This window comes from Osmia bicornis, chromosome 3 (assembly GCF_907164935.1).
Source record: "Osmia bicornis bicornis chromosome 3, iOsmBic2.1, whole genome shotgun sequence".
Classification (NCBI taxonomy): domain Eukaryota; kingdom Metazoa; phylum Arthropoda; class Insecta; order Hymenoptera; family Megachilidae; genus Osmia; species Osmia bicornis.
This window is the reverse complement of record NC_060218.1, coordinates 2,218,857-2,233,993: the sequence shown is the minus strand read 5'-3', so window position 1 is coordinate 2,233,993 and position 15,137 is coordinate 2,218,857. Positions and strand designations below refer to the sequence as shown.

Below are 15,137 nucleotides of genomic sequence, written 5' to 3'. Positions count from 1 at the left end.
ACAGGAGGTCCTTCAATGCGCTCTTTGCGAATAGTACCACTAAATCTATCTAGCGGTGAACAACGTAACTAACAATACAGAAAATTACAAAAAAATAGCAAATTTTGCTCGTTACTGAAAAGAACAGAACATTCTACGGTTACATTGCAGCCTAAAAAATCTTATCAAAATAAAGGTTTGACAAATTTGTATTTTAAAAAGACAATTCGATAATTCGATCTTAGCGACATCTATACAGAAACGGTGGAAACTACACGACAACTTACCGACCTTGTTTTCGAGAACTCGTGAGCTAGGGGTCTCTAACACCACAATACGATATCCGAGCAGTATGCAGAGAGTTCCGTCGTAAAGGGGTCCCTGACACCCCACGATGATGTCAAGACTGTATCCAGAGGGCGTCATTGGCGCGGCGGGGTCCCTGACACCCCTGGATGAAATTAGGTCCGTATCAAAAGGGCACAACCAGTATAATAATCGACCTCTATTTTTTTATCCACTTACAGGTTTTTAGAACTTTGAAGGAATAATAGAAATAGCAGAAAGTAATTTTAATGATTTAATTATAATAGTGAGTTCACATCATTGAAGTAACAATGTAATTTATACGCTATGTATTTCTCTATAAATGTCTATATGACGATTATGTATTAATTTATTTTTATTAGAACTTCTTGTGAAGTTGAATCATGTAATACATGTTTGCAAGAAAGCTCATTGCAGTTAGTGCTATACAACTACGATATATTATTACATCTCTGGTACCAGCCAAGAGATATGAAGGTTTTGACAGGTCAGCCTGTAACATATACTTTTATGTAAACTTTCTTTCTATATACCACTATTAATAAATATGTATTTACCTGGAACTTTTTTTGAAGTTCAGCTATTCTAGAGCTTGCTTTAGCCATTTTTACATTAGAGCTCTGTACTGACTTAGGTTTCGACTCAGTAACCATGATTGGGTCTGCTATTTGCAACTTACTGGGTGCCTAAAACAAAAACATAAATCCTTTAAAATGTTATTAATATGATTATCTGTAAAATAATTGACATGTTTAGAATAAAACTATATTCAGTTGAATCAAAAATTATATAATATCTAATTTATCACAATTCTAGAATCATTTTTTGAGTTTTTTATACATCAATACTGTATGTTACATAAACACATATGATTTCATTTCTTATACATATTTATTACTATTAAAACACCATTGTAAATGTTAACAATTATTAAATAATTACATTTAATATTTTCTGATTATTATCTTCATGCAATACAACAATGCATCATATACATATATTATATAGGAACAGAAGCGTCTGTAAAAAGTATATGAATGTATTCAGTACATGTATTAAAAATGTATTAAAAATGTATTAAAAATGTATTGAAAATTTACTAAAAGTTTACTGAAACGAGACAGTTTATTATTAATTACTTACTAATGGGTAAAATGCTTGACTTTGTGTAGCTGGTTTTAAACGACCAGTGAATGGATTAAATTGATGGAACGACATTTTCTCTCATTGCGCAACTTACCTTCCTGTACCACGGACTTCTTTTTAATAGCTTTAGAACGTCGAACGAGGAATGGATCATGCGCAATCATGTGTCAGTGACTATAGATGTAGAAGACTGGATATTCCTTTGTTTTCGTTTTTTGATATAGAAGTAATCTGTTATTACCTGCATGAAGCTAGCTGGAAGGAATAATAAAATATGATTATTTTTAATTTTTCTTAGTGTATTTCATTTGTAAATCGTTTGTGATTGATTGTGAGTCTATTTTTAACATTTGTGACAAATTACTTCTTTTGTAATTATCAATTTTATTTCAGTCGTGATGTGAGCCGAAACTTTAGTAGAAAGGAGTGTCGGCTACATTCCTTTCATCCCTACAATAACCGCTGTACAGCTGGCTTATGGGAATCTCGTATCCATAGTATATACCGCAGTTCACCAAAGTCCATAACTGCGACGCGCAGGTTGGAAGATGGTGGGGGAACGCAGGGAGCTCTCCGCCAATCGCTTTCCACTTCGTTTGGTAGTATCGCCAATCAGGGCGAATATGCGTACTGGAGCTGCGCGAAGAACGAAAACTGGTCTTTTCGCAGTTATGGACTCTGGTGAACTGCCGTAGTGTCAAAATCTTATAGGCGATATAGATATTAAGTAGCGCCCTCTGTAACAAATTACCAATAGGTTAGAAACTCTATATAAATAAGAGTTTTATTTGCAACAAATTAGAAGTTCTTGTAATTGTATTAAGTAGTAATTGCATTGCGAAATAATGCCATTACAATTATTCCATTAATCACACCCAACAACGTTATGGAATATGAGAAATTGTTTATGACTACATATAACTGATCAGAACCAAAACATTAATTTTGTGTATATGTATTTAGGTGTAATATGCAAACGGTTCTGTGAATCTAATGTTAGTTAGATTTGTTTAATACATTTACTTACATGGTACATACAAATGGTTGGTATTTAATATTATTATTTTAATTATTTTATGATAAAATAATTCTATATTCAGAAGAAATTATAGCATAGTACAATGAAGGTTTATATGTATGTATGTATGAAGAGATTATTGATCTGTTAATTAATATAATTCAGATTATTTAAAGGTATTTTGATATTATTTTTGAAGTACAATTCATTACTTCAAAAGAAACTTATTGTCACATTGTACAATCTTCTTTTTACATCAGAAGAAATATAATCAAAAATAAATGTATCAATGATCATCAGTTTATTAAGATGTGATTTATGTAAAAATATGTAATCTAATAAAATTCTAAATCTAAACTATATTTGCCAATAAGTTTAATCAATAAATTATAATCAGTTTAATTATATGTTAAGTAATATTTTAATAATCTCTTCAATCTGCAGTTATGTTTGTTATGTAAATGAAAGGTACATGACTACAAAAATTGTAACAGTATACATGTTACACAAATTGTACTTTTAAAGAAAAATTCAGTAAAATGTAATAATGTAATAATTCTTATGTATATTTCCAGGATCATACATTCAGAAAGATTTTGGACACTATATCAAGGTGGCTTGAGGACTTATAATTGTGTTTAATATTGATATTCTGATACCTTGTATAGTGGTTATGATAACATAAAATACAGTATGCATATTAATAGAGGATGTTAAACGAATTATATTGCAAAATGTATAATAGTTTTTATGTATTGTGATTTTGGATCTCTTAATAATTGTTTCAATCATTTGCCGCGACGGCAGCTCCGTATGTTCTGTTTTACCGACGGTTTAGAAACAGCAAAACATATTATGGCTGAATGGTGGTTTTCTTATTAAGAATGATGTGTTGATTTGTCTAAATACATTGTATGATGTGAAGGAGATACACAGCGAGTGTAATTAATGGTGAGACTTACTGATACAATTGTAGACATAATTTACATAGTACTATCTAAGTTCATAGTGTTGTAATGTACTTATTGTATCTCATAAAAAAGTACATGATAAATGGTATAGAGGATATGTATTGCTGTATCAGTAGAAGGAACAGCATTTCATTGCCTTTGAGCTTAATACCATAAATATTTATGTAATAATTATAATTAATATCAAAGGTTCATCTGTATTCAAATTTTAAAGTATCAATTTGGTGCTTATGGATCATATTTCTAGGATACTGTGAATACTGTGACATGTAATAAACAGAATCTCATGCCAAAGCTAAGAAAAAACCGGAGAATTGAAACCAAGTGGGGTGTCAAATATTATACAGCAGTGAAAAATGCTGTTTTTTGTAACCCAGGCACCATCTTATGTGCCAAAAGAACCACCCCTCACCTTGAGAGAACATGTTTCAGAATATGAAACTTTACACATGTGTGCACAGTGTAAAGACTGGTAAGTTTATCAATATATTTAATATTTTTTTCAGTATCTTTATTTCATTATTTTAGTATAACCAATCATGATATAAGTAATTTAGCATATAATAATTAGATCAAAATATATTAAAATAAAAATTTTATTTTTTGTTAGTTTCCATTTTCGAAACAGTTTGGATGATCACATTGCAAGGAAAAGTTGGATATTGGGATATTGGTGTCAACAATGTTTCATAACTACTTGTGGTCACAGTCCCAAAGAAGGCTTATTGTGCTCTGCATGTGTGCAATTGGAACGTAATAAACGTTCATATTTAAGAAGCAGAGGTTTACACAAAAGTCAGAAATTTGGGGCAGTTAGAATCTTTTACAATCAGTGCCAGTTCTTTGCACATTTGAGAGCCCATAATGTAAATGTAGCAGATATGGGTGATTTAATGTTAATGCCTTTACCAACAAACATAAATCATAATTGGAATCCTGAAGTAGATATAACATTGGAAGCACTCATGGAACATTCATTTATAATGAAAGTGCATATAATGGACTGGTTAAAGGATAACAGCATTGAGAATAATTGGTGGCAATTGGTTACTAGTGAACCAGAAAAGAGTAGTAATTTAATCACCCTTGTTATTAAGGGTTATAAAGGCAAATTTTACTTTAAACCATTAGAAATACCAATAGAAGAACAGTTTTCAATTTTAAAATCTTCTCATTCTACATCCAATAATAGCTATACGTACTCTGATATTGAAATTATTGACTCCATAGCAAATGTTGATAAAACGAAAAGCTCATTTTCTGTAGATGCTGCAACTTTTATTTCTGATAAAGGTGTGATTGAAAATGAAGACAATCCTTGTACATCAAATGACATTGCTTTTGTGGATTGTGGACCTGCATCAAAATATTTTGAACCTGAAACTCCACTAACTAATAATACAAGGAAACATTCAACACCTTTTACAAAATCACTACAAAATAATTTGATTGCTAATATGGTTACTACGAAATTAAAAAAAAATAGAACCACAGGTTTGAAGTGTATTTCATCTGATATGGTTATGTCATATGGCAATACAATGATTACGCCAAAACTTAACAATAAACATAAACGTGCATTGCCAGTTATAGTGGCCGCCAAAAGCAATATTTTAAAGACAGATTTGAATAAAACAATTCCGGACAATTTTTTAAATATAGAATCAATATCTAAGGTACAATCTGATACGTCTTCTCCTGCAATAACAACGGATACGTGCAACGATAAATTAGATAAATTAAAACAAAATGTACATACATTAACAGTTAATTCTGGCCAAAAGATTTTTACATTTCAAGGCACAAAGCGTGTTGACATTAATACAATTATCAATCAACTACCCCCTCATATTGTTAATAACAAAAAGATTGTTTTTATAGGACAAGATTCAGATATCATAACTGTTCATAATAAACAAGAATCGTCTCCTAAAAAGGTAGTTCGATTGGTACCTAATACTTGTAGTGAAAAAGATACTGAAGTATCGCAAACGAAATCAGTGGTACCGTTTTATACATCAAGCGAATCACCCCCCAAAAAAAGTAGTAAAGTATTAAAAGAAGTATCTTCTAAAAAGACAGCGAAATTGGTACCTGTTGCCTGTCTTGACAAAAATACAAAGACATCGCAAAAGAGATCAACGGTACCGTTTCATACATTAAGCGAATTACCTAACAGAAACGTTAGTAAAACTGCCCTTAAAGGTCGAACTGAATTTACGAAAAACTCAGCACGATCGTTTTCGGGTAAAGTAATATATCAAAATGGTCGAAGATATATTGTTAAACAGTCGTCAGCTACCACTAAAAATTCTAAAAACGTATCCAATGCAATAATGTTAAGGAAAGGCGTACGAAGTAAAGTGGAATCAAAATCTGTAAATAATATTCCACCATTAATACCTATAAATTCTACCGAATTAGAAAATATATCCAGCCAAGAGAGAATAAACTCTCTTCAGGGTGATGTGTCACCCTTAACGCCTTCACCATCTCCATCAGAATTGTCGAGCAGTTCTAGTTGCGACGTTCAGTCAAAGCAATCCCTTTCAATCGTAAAAGCCAATCAAAAGATCGAAGGGACTTATCCAAAAGTTGAACATATAGACGTTAACATCAACCCGCAAAATCTGAGCAACACTTGTGAAACTTTGTCGTTCTACAAAGGCGAAGATGAGAATTTGTACCTCGATGTAAAGTTTCTGAATCAGAAGTTGGTCCATACTATCGTCGATTCGTCTACAATGATAACAAAGTGTAAGCAAGAAATGTTGAATGAATTTTTTCATCTTCCTTACTTTGAATTAATGAAACGATACGAACATTTGCAACAAACTAGCGACGAAGTATTAAGAGTAATGAATTGCATAGATGATAACGTGATTCAAGAAAACTTGAAAGCTGTGAACATCTTGCAACACGTCCTGAAACATTGTATCGACAAGTGTAGCGAGAAAGTTGATGATACGAGCGAGGATACACCATTAAACGAATGGGAATTAGAATTCGAGCGCACGGAAACAAGAATTGTCTGCACAACGTGTAATAAAATTACGAAACCCAGTTCTTATATTCCAGGCTTTTCGAAACCCTCGAAAAATGATATTTATTGCTCTTGTTACAGACACGTTTGTCACAAGTGTCACATGTATCAAGGTAACTCGATGCGTTTCTTAGCTCATCAGACTTTTCACAAAAAGGAGAAACCGCACTCGTGTCCAGACTGTTACCGTAAATTCACTACATTTAAATCACTGGAAGCCCACACATGGACTACCTGTTTTCATACATTGAAGAAGCGTGTTTTTGGCTGCAAGATTTGCGAAATAAACGGCTTTCAAGACATGGAATCTATTGCTAGGCATTTTAGTATCATGCACAGTCACAACAAGATAGCATGCGACAAGTGTTACGTTGTTTTACCTTCGTACTCCGCGTATCGAAAACACCATAAAGAAAAACACTCTGGCGCAGTCGAGCTGCTTCCCATAAGGCTGGTGCTGTGTAAACTTGGACAATGTATCGTGCGTTGCGAAGAGTACATGCTTCACATGGAGAAGCATTTGGTCGTTCAAAGAATGATATGGTTCAAATGCCCGTTTTGTACGTTTATAAATGCAGAAGCGAAACAGGTAATGTCTCATTTGCAAGGTGATCATCTTTTACGTCTGAAGGAACTGATAAGTCCTCAAGTATTGTGGAACGTTTTGCCAGCTGATTTATTAAACCATAGTCCGCCGCAAAGTAAGTGTGCGAATACGCAAGCGGAAGCTGAAGAGAATAGAACGATCATGCCAAAAATCATCAACACCAGGACCATCACGTCGGAGGTGTTCGAACATGGAACTCAAGTAGCGAATGATTATCTAAATTATGGTACTCAAGAATGCGTTAAACTCATCGACGTTAAAGCTAAACCGTCTCAACAGTCGGATAAAATGTTACCCAAGATACTCGACGTCAGATCGATCGCTGATCTAACGTTGAATGATTCGAAATTGGCAGAAGAAGAAACACCGAAGAAATATATAAAGATGGGCAACGATGAAGTGAAAGAGATAAAACTCGAAGATACAGTTGATAATAGATGGGATGAGAAACCGATTAAACCCGATCCAGACGAGATGTACATAGAAGATCACTTCTCAAAAATTGAACAAGATGAAAGCATCAGTGATAGCTTGAAAACTAAACTGGTGCTCGATGATAAGACCGATGCGGAAATTGCACAAACCAGGCCAATCGCGGGACCTCCTCCATTAGCTAGAATTCCACAATATGTCTTAGAATCTAGTCGGCCCAAAGTGTCTGAACAGTCCACGAAAGCAGGAAAGGCGGTATTTTCTCGAAATCACAGAGCCGCTCGACGTCCTCAACGAATTGCTTTGAGTGATTCGTCTAAGAAGATCTTTAACTTTTCCTGCTATTTGTGCGGAGAATTAATCAACACATCTCAGGCCGTAATAAAGGATCATTTTCATAGGAAGCATTCGCAAGACTGTAAATTGGTAATAGTAACACCAAGACTGTTACGGCTATCTACCGAGTTCATTAACGGTGGCTACAAGGATCTGCTGGGTAGCAGAAAACGTAAGTCTGACAGTAGCTCGTCGAATTCAAAAAGGCGGAGACGATGGACACCGAAGAAGCACAGCGATTCGAAAAATGCAAATTTCGCTGGTCTTGGGCTGTGCGTGAAACAGGAAACGGCAGAGGATAGCGAGGGTAACTTTAGGTGTAAAAAATGCGATCAACGGTGTACCGATATGGTAAACTTACGAGAACATATTGCCTCGAATCACAGAATCCGAGGACGATGTTTAGTGTGTCTGGAGTGTGGAGATAATTTCGTTGTCGCGCCCAGTTTGCAGATGCATCTGAAAGCATTTCATGGGATAGATGATCCTATCACTTACATGGCTCAAAACACGTCGTACGCTCCGGACAACGTGGACGATCTCGAAGCTGAGGGAAAGTCCATCGAGGCAAACCAATGTCACGTTTGCATGGCTGTTTTCGAAGACAAGGCTGCGGTGGACAAACACCTGAGAGTTCATGGGATGGCATTTCTTAATAGAAAAAGAATCGAGGCACAGAACGCGTTAAAGAGTCCGGCGAAGAAAAACGAAACGGGTGATAAAATCCAAACAACACCCGTTAAAGTACATTCAAAGAAACCTCCCCAAAAGGATAAACCAGCGGAGACTATTCTAGAAAAAATCACTGTAAGTTTCGTCGATTACTGGGATTGGTGCAAGTTTCGTAGATTGTTGGAATTGATTAAAATAATGAAATTTCTTGTTTCAGGCAACTATATAGCTAACGGAGGCACGACTATCAGAGTCAAAGGCAATCAGAAAGTAGTGAATACTTAACAATTTCCAGTTTTAAATACGACAGCAAATCTGTGATTATAACGTTTCGTTTAAACGACGAACACATTTTATTCTTTTCATTAGCGAAAATTAGTAAGGAGTTGCTAGTTATTTTATTAGGATTGAAAGGAGACGAATGACTTGCTTCTTCTATTAACGCTCAGCTCAATAGACATGTTAATTTTTTCTAACAAAAAAAAAAAATTACGTCTTTTGTACATATATATGAATAACCGTAGATAGATATGTAATTTATTTTATTAGGGATTTCATCGTTAATATATACTTGGATAACAATTAAGTTACTGTATTGTGCGCATTGTTGAAATTTGTTTCTTTAATTTCTCGTAAATCATATAGCCATCTATTGAAGCTTGTATATTTGTTGGTCATGATAGATGCTCTTTATCTATCGCGTCTCTCATATCTTTCAAAAGTTTTATTAACGCAATGTAAATAACTGCTCTGTTTTAAACAAAAAAAAAAAGATGTATAACTTTTTGTACTTTCGCCAATTCATATCCACCGTGTTGTATCTACAGATAGATAACAATAAAATATTCTAATTTATTTCCTGCCGACTTTTACATGTACCAGATTCTCGGGGTGTTAAACAGAATAAAAGAAAGAACTGTGTGTTCCAGTAAATAGGTAGAATATATGCGTATCTTTATTACACCATTTGTTAATTGCGCCGACAAAACATTATTGCTTAGTGGTAGTAAGTCAGTAAATTCAATGATTGACACATCGAGACGTTTATCGAGGTACGAAACGAGGGGATACGTTTGCGCTTCTTCCACTTTTATCTACAGATTTATACACACGTACATTAAATTGTATGCGCGTCAGCATGAAAATATCGGTGCATCACGTTTCAAGATTTACAGACGAAATCGACAATCGTTATTTTCGTTTTAGACGACTCGCCGTGAGTCCGAAAAACCATGAATTATGGTCGAAACAAGTGTCATTGCGTTACACCGAGTGCAGGTACTGAAGGAAGGGATCTAGGACGCTGAACACTTTAACGTTTGTTTGGACCTGTAAGAGTATTCTCAACTTTCCTATTTTTCGACTTTATGCGATTTGAGCTTGTCAATTGATACGGAATGATATCGAGGAAACGAAAGGTTTACAAAGAATCTTCAATCGGTTTTCATCGAAACAAATTTCGAACAACGAAATGAAAATTATTATTAATACGTTGGTCCCTCCGTAATCCATAAAGTCGATCAGCTGGTATACTTTTACCGGCCCTGTATTATTTTTGTCTTTGGCACAATTGCTAGGGAACACACACGATCAAAGTTTAAACAGCAATAAATTTTCGTTCCTCGTACTGAAACCTTCGTAAATCCGAGTTGATCATAGTTCTACGTGTTACGGTTAATCCTTTAGATCCCAAGATAAAATTGAAACACAACTTTTAAATAAAAAATGTTGCGTTCACCATATGCTTCAAGATGTATGAAATATTCGTTTTTAGATGATTTTAATCGGCCTAGATTGGTCGTTGGGATCATAAGGGTTGAAGGAAAAGAGAAACGTCTTTTCTGGGTCGTGTTGTTGGCCTGTGCTTTTTGGCACAGATTGGTACATCGCTTCTTCTTGTTCGAGACTATCGACTAGCGAAGGAAGGAAGGATATTGCAGCAGGAAGTCGTGTCGTTTTCCACGATTTTACTCTACACGGCAGTTGATTCTTCGTTTTCACCCGACGCGTTCTCTTCCAAAGCGGCCGAATTCGTCACGAGGACCGTAGGACTCGAGGATCGAGAACACTCTGACACCCTAACAACGTTTGTACTCGTATCCGATTGCGATTCGTTTCTAGAAAACGACGGATCGTTTTTCGATATTCTGATCGACGACGACGACGATGAAGAAGAAGCTGATCGAGTGATCTTCGAGTCTACCTCGATGGAACTGACGTTCTCGTGTACACTGTTGTCCTCCATGGTCATTTTCGAATCGTCCTCAACAACAGTCACGTCGTCAGAAAGTAAGCTTGTTCCTGTAACGAATGGGAGGGCTAACGATTCTGGAGGTTTCACCTTTCGAACAATGTTTCCCAGTTCGCTCAATGGGATTCCAAGCTCGTGGCGAGTGGTCCATACGTCGCTGCTGGGACTGCAGGAGGAACCTCGGGGTAATTGGGCGATTTTCATTTTACTTGCGTCCTCCATCGAATGCCATCGATGCGACCTCGCGATCGATGATCCAGGAGCGATCGCATTCAAACTGTTCGCTGGGACTATTCTGTGAGGAAATCGTGGAGATCCTCGGACTTTTTCTCGCGAGGATGTTTGACTGGTGCTTGGTTCTGTAAGAAAAAAGAACGTGTTAATTGGTGGATTAAATTTCTTAACACCCCCGTTCGAAAATTCAGGATAAAACATTCTCTAAGGTTCACAGTACTACTAACTCGAGCATCCGTTATTTAGAATTGGGGCATTGGGGAATCGAATCTGAAACCTTTGCGTTCGTAGTCGACTACTTTACATACTACGCTGTCGTCAATTTGTTGTCACCCATCCCTTCGCGATCCTTCTTATCGAGCATGGGAGTTTCTGTCCCACGTACATGTAACGTCTGTCTACCTTATCGTAGAAATTCGAAATTCAACTTGCGACAAAATGCATTCGTTACAGATGGAACGCAACACTGATATATGTAGGACATTTACGACATACGATTGAACTTTTTTTTCTATAAACATTCTAATGAATTATTTTTCTTGCAATTCCATGTCCATTTCTTATAACGAAAGGGTTAAGATAGGTCGTTCGTTTGGTTAGGATTTTTCGAGGCAGTGGAAGATTAATGGATAGCCTGAAAATGAACAGTTTGGATACACTTACTGGGCGGTAGGCTGAAATTGACTCTTGGCTCGCTGCTCTCTTTACGACGCAGCCCCAGGCTTAATCTGCGATCTTCTTCGCTAGTAATACTAATTATTGGTCCTGAGCAACACCGAGGATGAGGCGAACGAGTGCCTTGGGCATTCACCTGACAGGTAGACGCAGCTTTCGTGCCCGGCACCAAACCAGCGATGTAGCCCATGTGAACCCGCAGTGCTGATGCTACTCCTACAAGATTACGTTACAATTTCTATCTAGTTTAATCCTTCATTTCAAAACGCCTGAAATTACTTTGCTCCAACGAGAAAGTCGTTTTACCATTACCCGAAAACGAGGCGGTTGAAGTTTTCCTGCTGTTAGGACGACTACCGAAAAGACTCAAGAGTCGTTGAAAAACGCCCAAACGATTCGGTCCTTCCGTTTCCCTGCGCTGATGAAGCTTGTAAATATCCGCGAGACTTCTTCTGGCGCCGCCGTCTGGTTCGAGATCCGGTTGGCTGCTAAACGCTACGGTACCCCGGCGTATGCCTAGATCGAAGAAATGCCAATAATAATCCGTATTCCGATGATCGCTAAGCAAATTGCTAGCAAATTTACTGACATTCTTCGGCGGATCGAAGATATTCATCGCAAAAGCGTAAGCAGGTACTACGATATCGTAGAAGAGGAAGGAGGAGATTCGTTCAAAAGTATCTCCCTATACTTTATCATAATTTTCTGTAACTACGTTAAAATTTTCTTAGTCCTACGAAACTTTTGTACTCTACCCGCGTGTATCAACTTATTCGTGACAATCTAGGCACGAAATGTCATGTGTTATCGCCGAAAAAAGACAACTTTCGATCGACAATCTCGACAATGGGTATCAGTTTCCCGGAAAGAATAAACATGGAAATTCTGCTCGATTGTTTACCCGTTCGATCGACTCGCGGGCGTCGAGTTTGTCCATCGATTTCTCGTTCAGCTGAACGTCATTGCATTCCGAAACAGCGAGGTGAGCGTACAAATTCAATCGTGCAGAACTCGGTATATGCATGTGCATTGCCCTGTCAGGGAGTTGTCCGAACTTGTCAAGGGGTTTGGGACTCGAAGCTCGAGGGATACACGAGTGCAGTCTAGTGTCTCGAATGGCAATTAATATGTCAGGATTGTACGAGTCGTGTTCGCAAAGCTCTAGCAAGGGCTAGTAATGCCGGCTAATGTCCTGGTGACAATTAGACCGATTTCGTGTCAACTGTTTCATCCACGATCACAAATAGCAGTCTGTAAATTTGTTCAACACAGAATTCCGAGTATCGAGTTTAGCGTCTCGTTATCGAACGACACGAGCACAAATTATTATAATTAATATTGAACAGACTGCCGCTTCAGATCGTTGGAATAACAAGCTTGCGTGAGATAACGAACGCTTGTACATACATTGCTAAACAAACGTGAAACGAAAGGGGAAAAAAGAAGTTTCACTCGGCACTTTGGTTTTCATGCAATTTTTGAAGAAAAACACGTGCTTACTTGAACGCGTAAAACTCGTCAGTTCATTCCGAAAGAACTTTGAATGTTTAATTAAATGTTTAGCGTCGCTATTCTAGTTCTTCGATTCCTTCGGTGCAAGCATGTCAATTTTTGAATCGTTCAGAACAATGGCGTGCAATAAATAAAATTGTGTCACCTTTCTCGATCACCTGAATGACGGAAGGATGACGAAGCGAGAAGAACATTTAATTATGTATCGTTCCTTCTTTCTCTCCCTGATATAATATCTTCATTCATCGTGCAAATGTCAATCAATAGTAGCTCGTTTCAATGGTTTACGTTTCTCGTCTACGTTTTAGTTTATTCGCGACAGATATTTTTGACCACAGGTTCCGTTTCGATATTTTACCGGAGGAGAAAATGTACGACCTACTTCTTCTTCGTAGCTACCAAAGAGCAAACACATTGCCCCGTGTGTTCCCTCGATACCGCTGGATGTTGGTAGGAAAATAAAATTTACGGGAATATCAAAGGGAAACGAGCGACTGCTGAGACAATCTTGAATCTTATGCAACACGAACGTATTTGCACAACGAATTTTTGGTTATGCATCAAAAGAAATTCACTTACCGGATGAATCCGCGGACGGCCAGCTGGCCCTAGGGATGACCGGCGGGAGAACGCTGAGCAGCAACAAAGGTAGACCACCACCGATGCTGGGATTGCGTTGCGAAATCGATGCGCTCGACGAGGCGTGCGATGGCTCGACTTGCTCCTGTGCCAATTGTTTCTCCAATCTAGCAAGTTCCAGCTCCAGCTGCGCCATTTCACGCCGGTACACGCGATTCTGCACTTCCACGCGATATTGAAGCTCGCTGTCTCCCCAACAAATTTTATCTCGGTTAGATTAGCTTCAAACTATAAACTGACAATGAGTATAAGATTGCATCGCAAAAACAGCTATATCGGATAAATAGATAAATCCTATCTCTTAAGACGGGATTTCAGAGCGACTATGATCTTCGAAATCGCGAAGAAGTATCTTTCCACTGGTACACAACAGTGGTCAACATTCGTCATAAACTATTTCAGTTCAATCTGTCGACTGCAGGAGCAGATGTTATAAACTTCATGAGTCTTTCCACGCGAAACAGGAAACAACGAAGGACAGTAAGAGTGATGTACATTCACCGAGCCATACGCTCTCGTTTCTTTATATCGGATAAATTCTCGCGGAAAATTCGATAAACTTTCCCGAGTAACAACATACATATATCGTTTTAACGAATATCCGATGAAAGTCGGCCGGTTGAATAAAATATGACGAACGATATCTGTGACCTGGTTTCAAAAGAATTGTTCCTTTATACTTTATACCCAAGGAGGAGTAAACGAAGGGTTCGGCTACCTTGGACTCGAGGAAAGGATATGATCGTCGACCCGCGAGGCCGATCCGTTCGAATGATTAGTTTCGAAACGAAAGACTTTTATCTTCTTTCTCACCATTCTTATTCTTATCAAACTTTTGATTTTCCATTTGCCTTCGATCACCATTTCTTTATCAACGAACCAATCGTGCAAAGGAGCCGCGATTACTTACGTTCTATCATCGGTGACAAATCTCCTTGTGTTGCACTCGATCTTCAAGCCGAGACTCTGCACGACTGGATCAGCCCTCTCTCCGGCTAGAATGTTTGCCAATTGGGGAAGGAATAGCAAAGCCAACGTCGCGGTAGTGGAGGCCAAGATTAGGGCTGTGATCGTGACGAAGGCCAGGGTCGCCCGATCCGACATTAAATTAGCCAACACCACCACGATCCCCGACGTGATCACCACGAAATAGACGCTCATACCGATGTACTGGGAATCGTTCAATGCTGGTATCTTCACGTGTCTGGAATCAAGCTGAATATGTGAACGAATACGAAAAGAGATGGATGATCTACCAAGGAAATAATTGTGTGGATTAAAATGAGACACCCTGT

At 37.5% G+C, this 15,137-nt stretch overlaps 2 protein-coding genes and 1 pseudogene across 5 annotated transcripts in view; 1 reads left to right on the top strand and 2 right to left on the bottom strand.

Moving 5' to 3' along the window:
• Positions 1-546: 546 nt before the first annotated feature.
• Positions 547-1,641, bottom strand: LOC114877464. Of its 2 annotated transcripts, none has more exons than XM_029190093.1 (3): positions 1,547-1,641; positions 864-992; positions 547-799 (listed from the first exon to the last, which is right to left on the bottom strand). In XM_029190093.1, exons 1-3 carry the CDS (start codon positions 1,604-1,606, stop codon positions 665-667), a joined length of 324 nt encoding a protein of 107 aa, XP_029045926.1. In that variant the 5' UTR covers positions 1,607-1,641; the 3' UTR covers positions 547-664. The 2 variants fall into 2 exon arrangements, with proteins under 2 accessions (XP_029045926.1, XP_029045916.1); XM_029190083.1 differs by lacking the exon at positions 1,547-1,641 and adding an exon at positions 1,450-1,540.
• Positions 1,642-2,119: 478 nt separating this feature from the next.
• Positions 2,120-9,386, top strand: LOC114877438 (annotated as a pseudogene).
• An 89-nt stretch (positions 9,387-9,475) lies between these two features.
• The window catches only part of LOC114877446, a 33,529-nt gene continuing 27,867 nt past the window's right edge, over positions 9,476-15,137 (bottom strand). For 2 of the 3 annotated variants that reach the window (XM_029190042.2, XM_029190060.2), the window contains exons 15-19: positions 14,753-15,046; positions 13,783-14,027; positions 11,998-12,207; positions 11,680-11,907; positions 9,476-11,141 (exon numbers count right to left, since the gene is read on the bottom strand). In XM_029190042.2, coding sequence (XP_029045875.2) covers positions 10,504-11,141; positions 11,680-11,907; positions 11,998-12,207; positions 13,783-14,027; positions 14,753-15,046 — 1,615 coding nt within the window. In that variant the 3' untranslated portion in view covers positions 9,476-10,503. The remainder of the gene's footprint in view (positions 11,142-11,679; positions 11,908-11,997; positions 12,208-13,782; positions 14,028-14,752; positions 15,047-15,137) is intronic. The other variant, XM_029190052.2, reaches the window with a different exon arrangement.

Bases quoted from the DNA above. Each gene is read 5' to 3' on its own strand.
- LOC114877464 (XM_029190083.1), bottom strand. From the start codon at position 1,524: ATGTCGTTCCATCAATTTAATCCATTCACTGGTCGTTTAAAACCAGCT. The intron at 993-1,449 runs GTAAGTAATTAA...TTTTTGTTTTAG, and splicing joins GTCAAGCATTTTACCCATTA to GCACCCAGTAAGTTGCAAAT. The intron at 800-863 runs GTAAATACATAT...TATATGTTACAG, and splicing joins AACTTCAAAAAAAGTTCCAG to GCTGACCTGTCAAAACCTTC.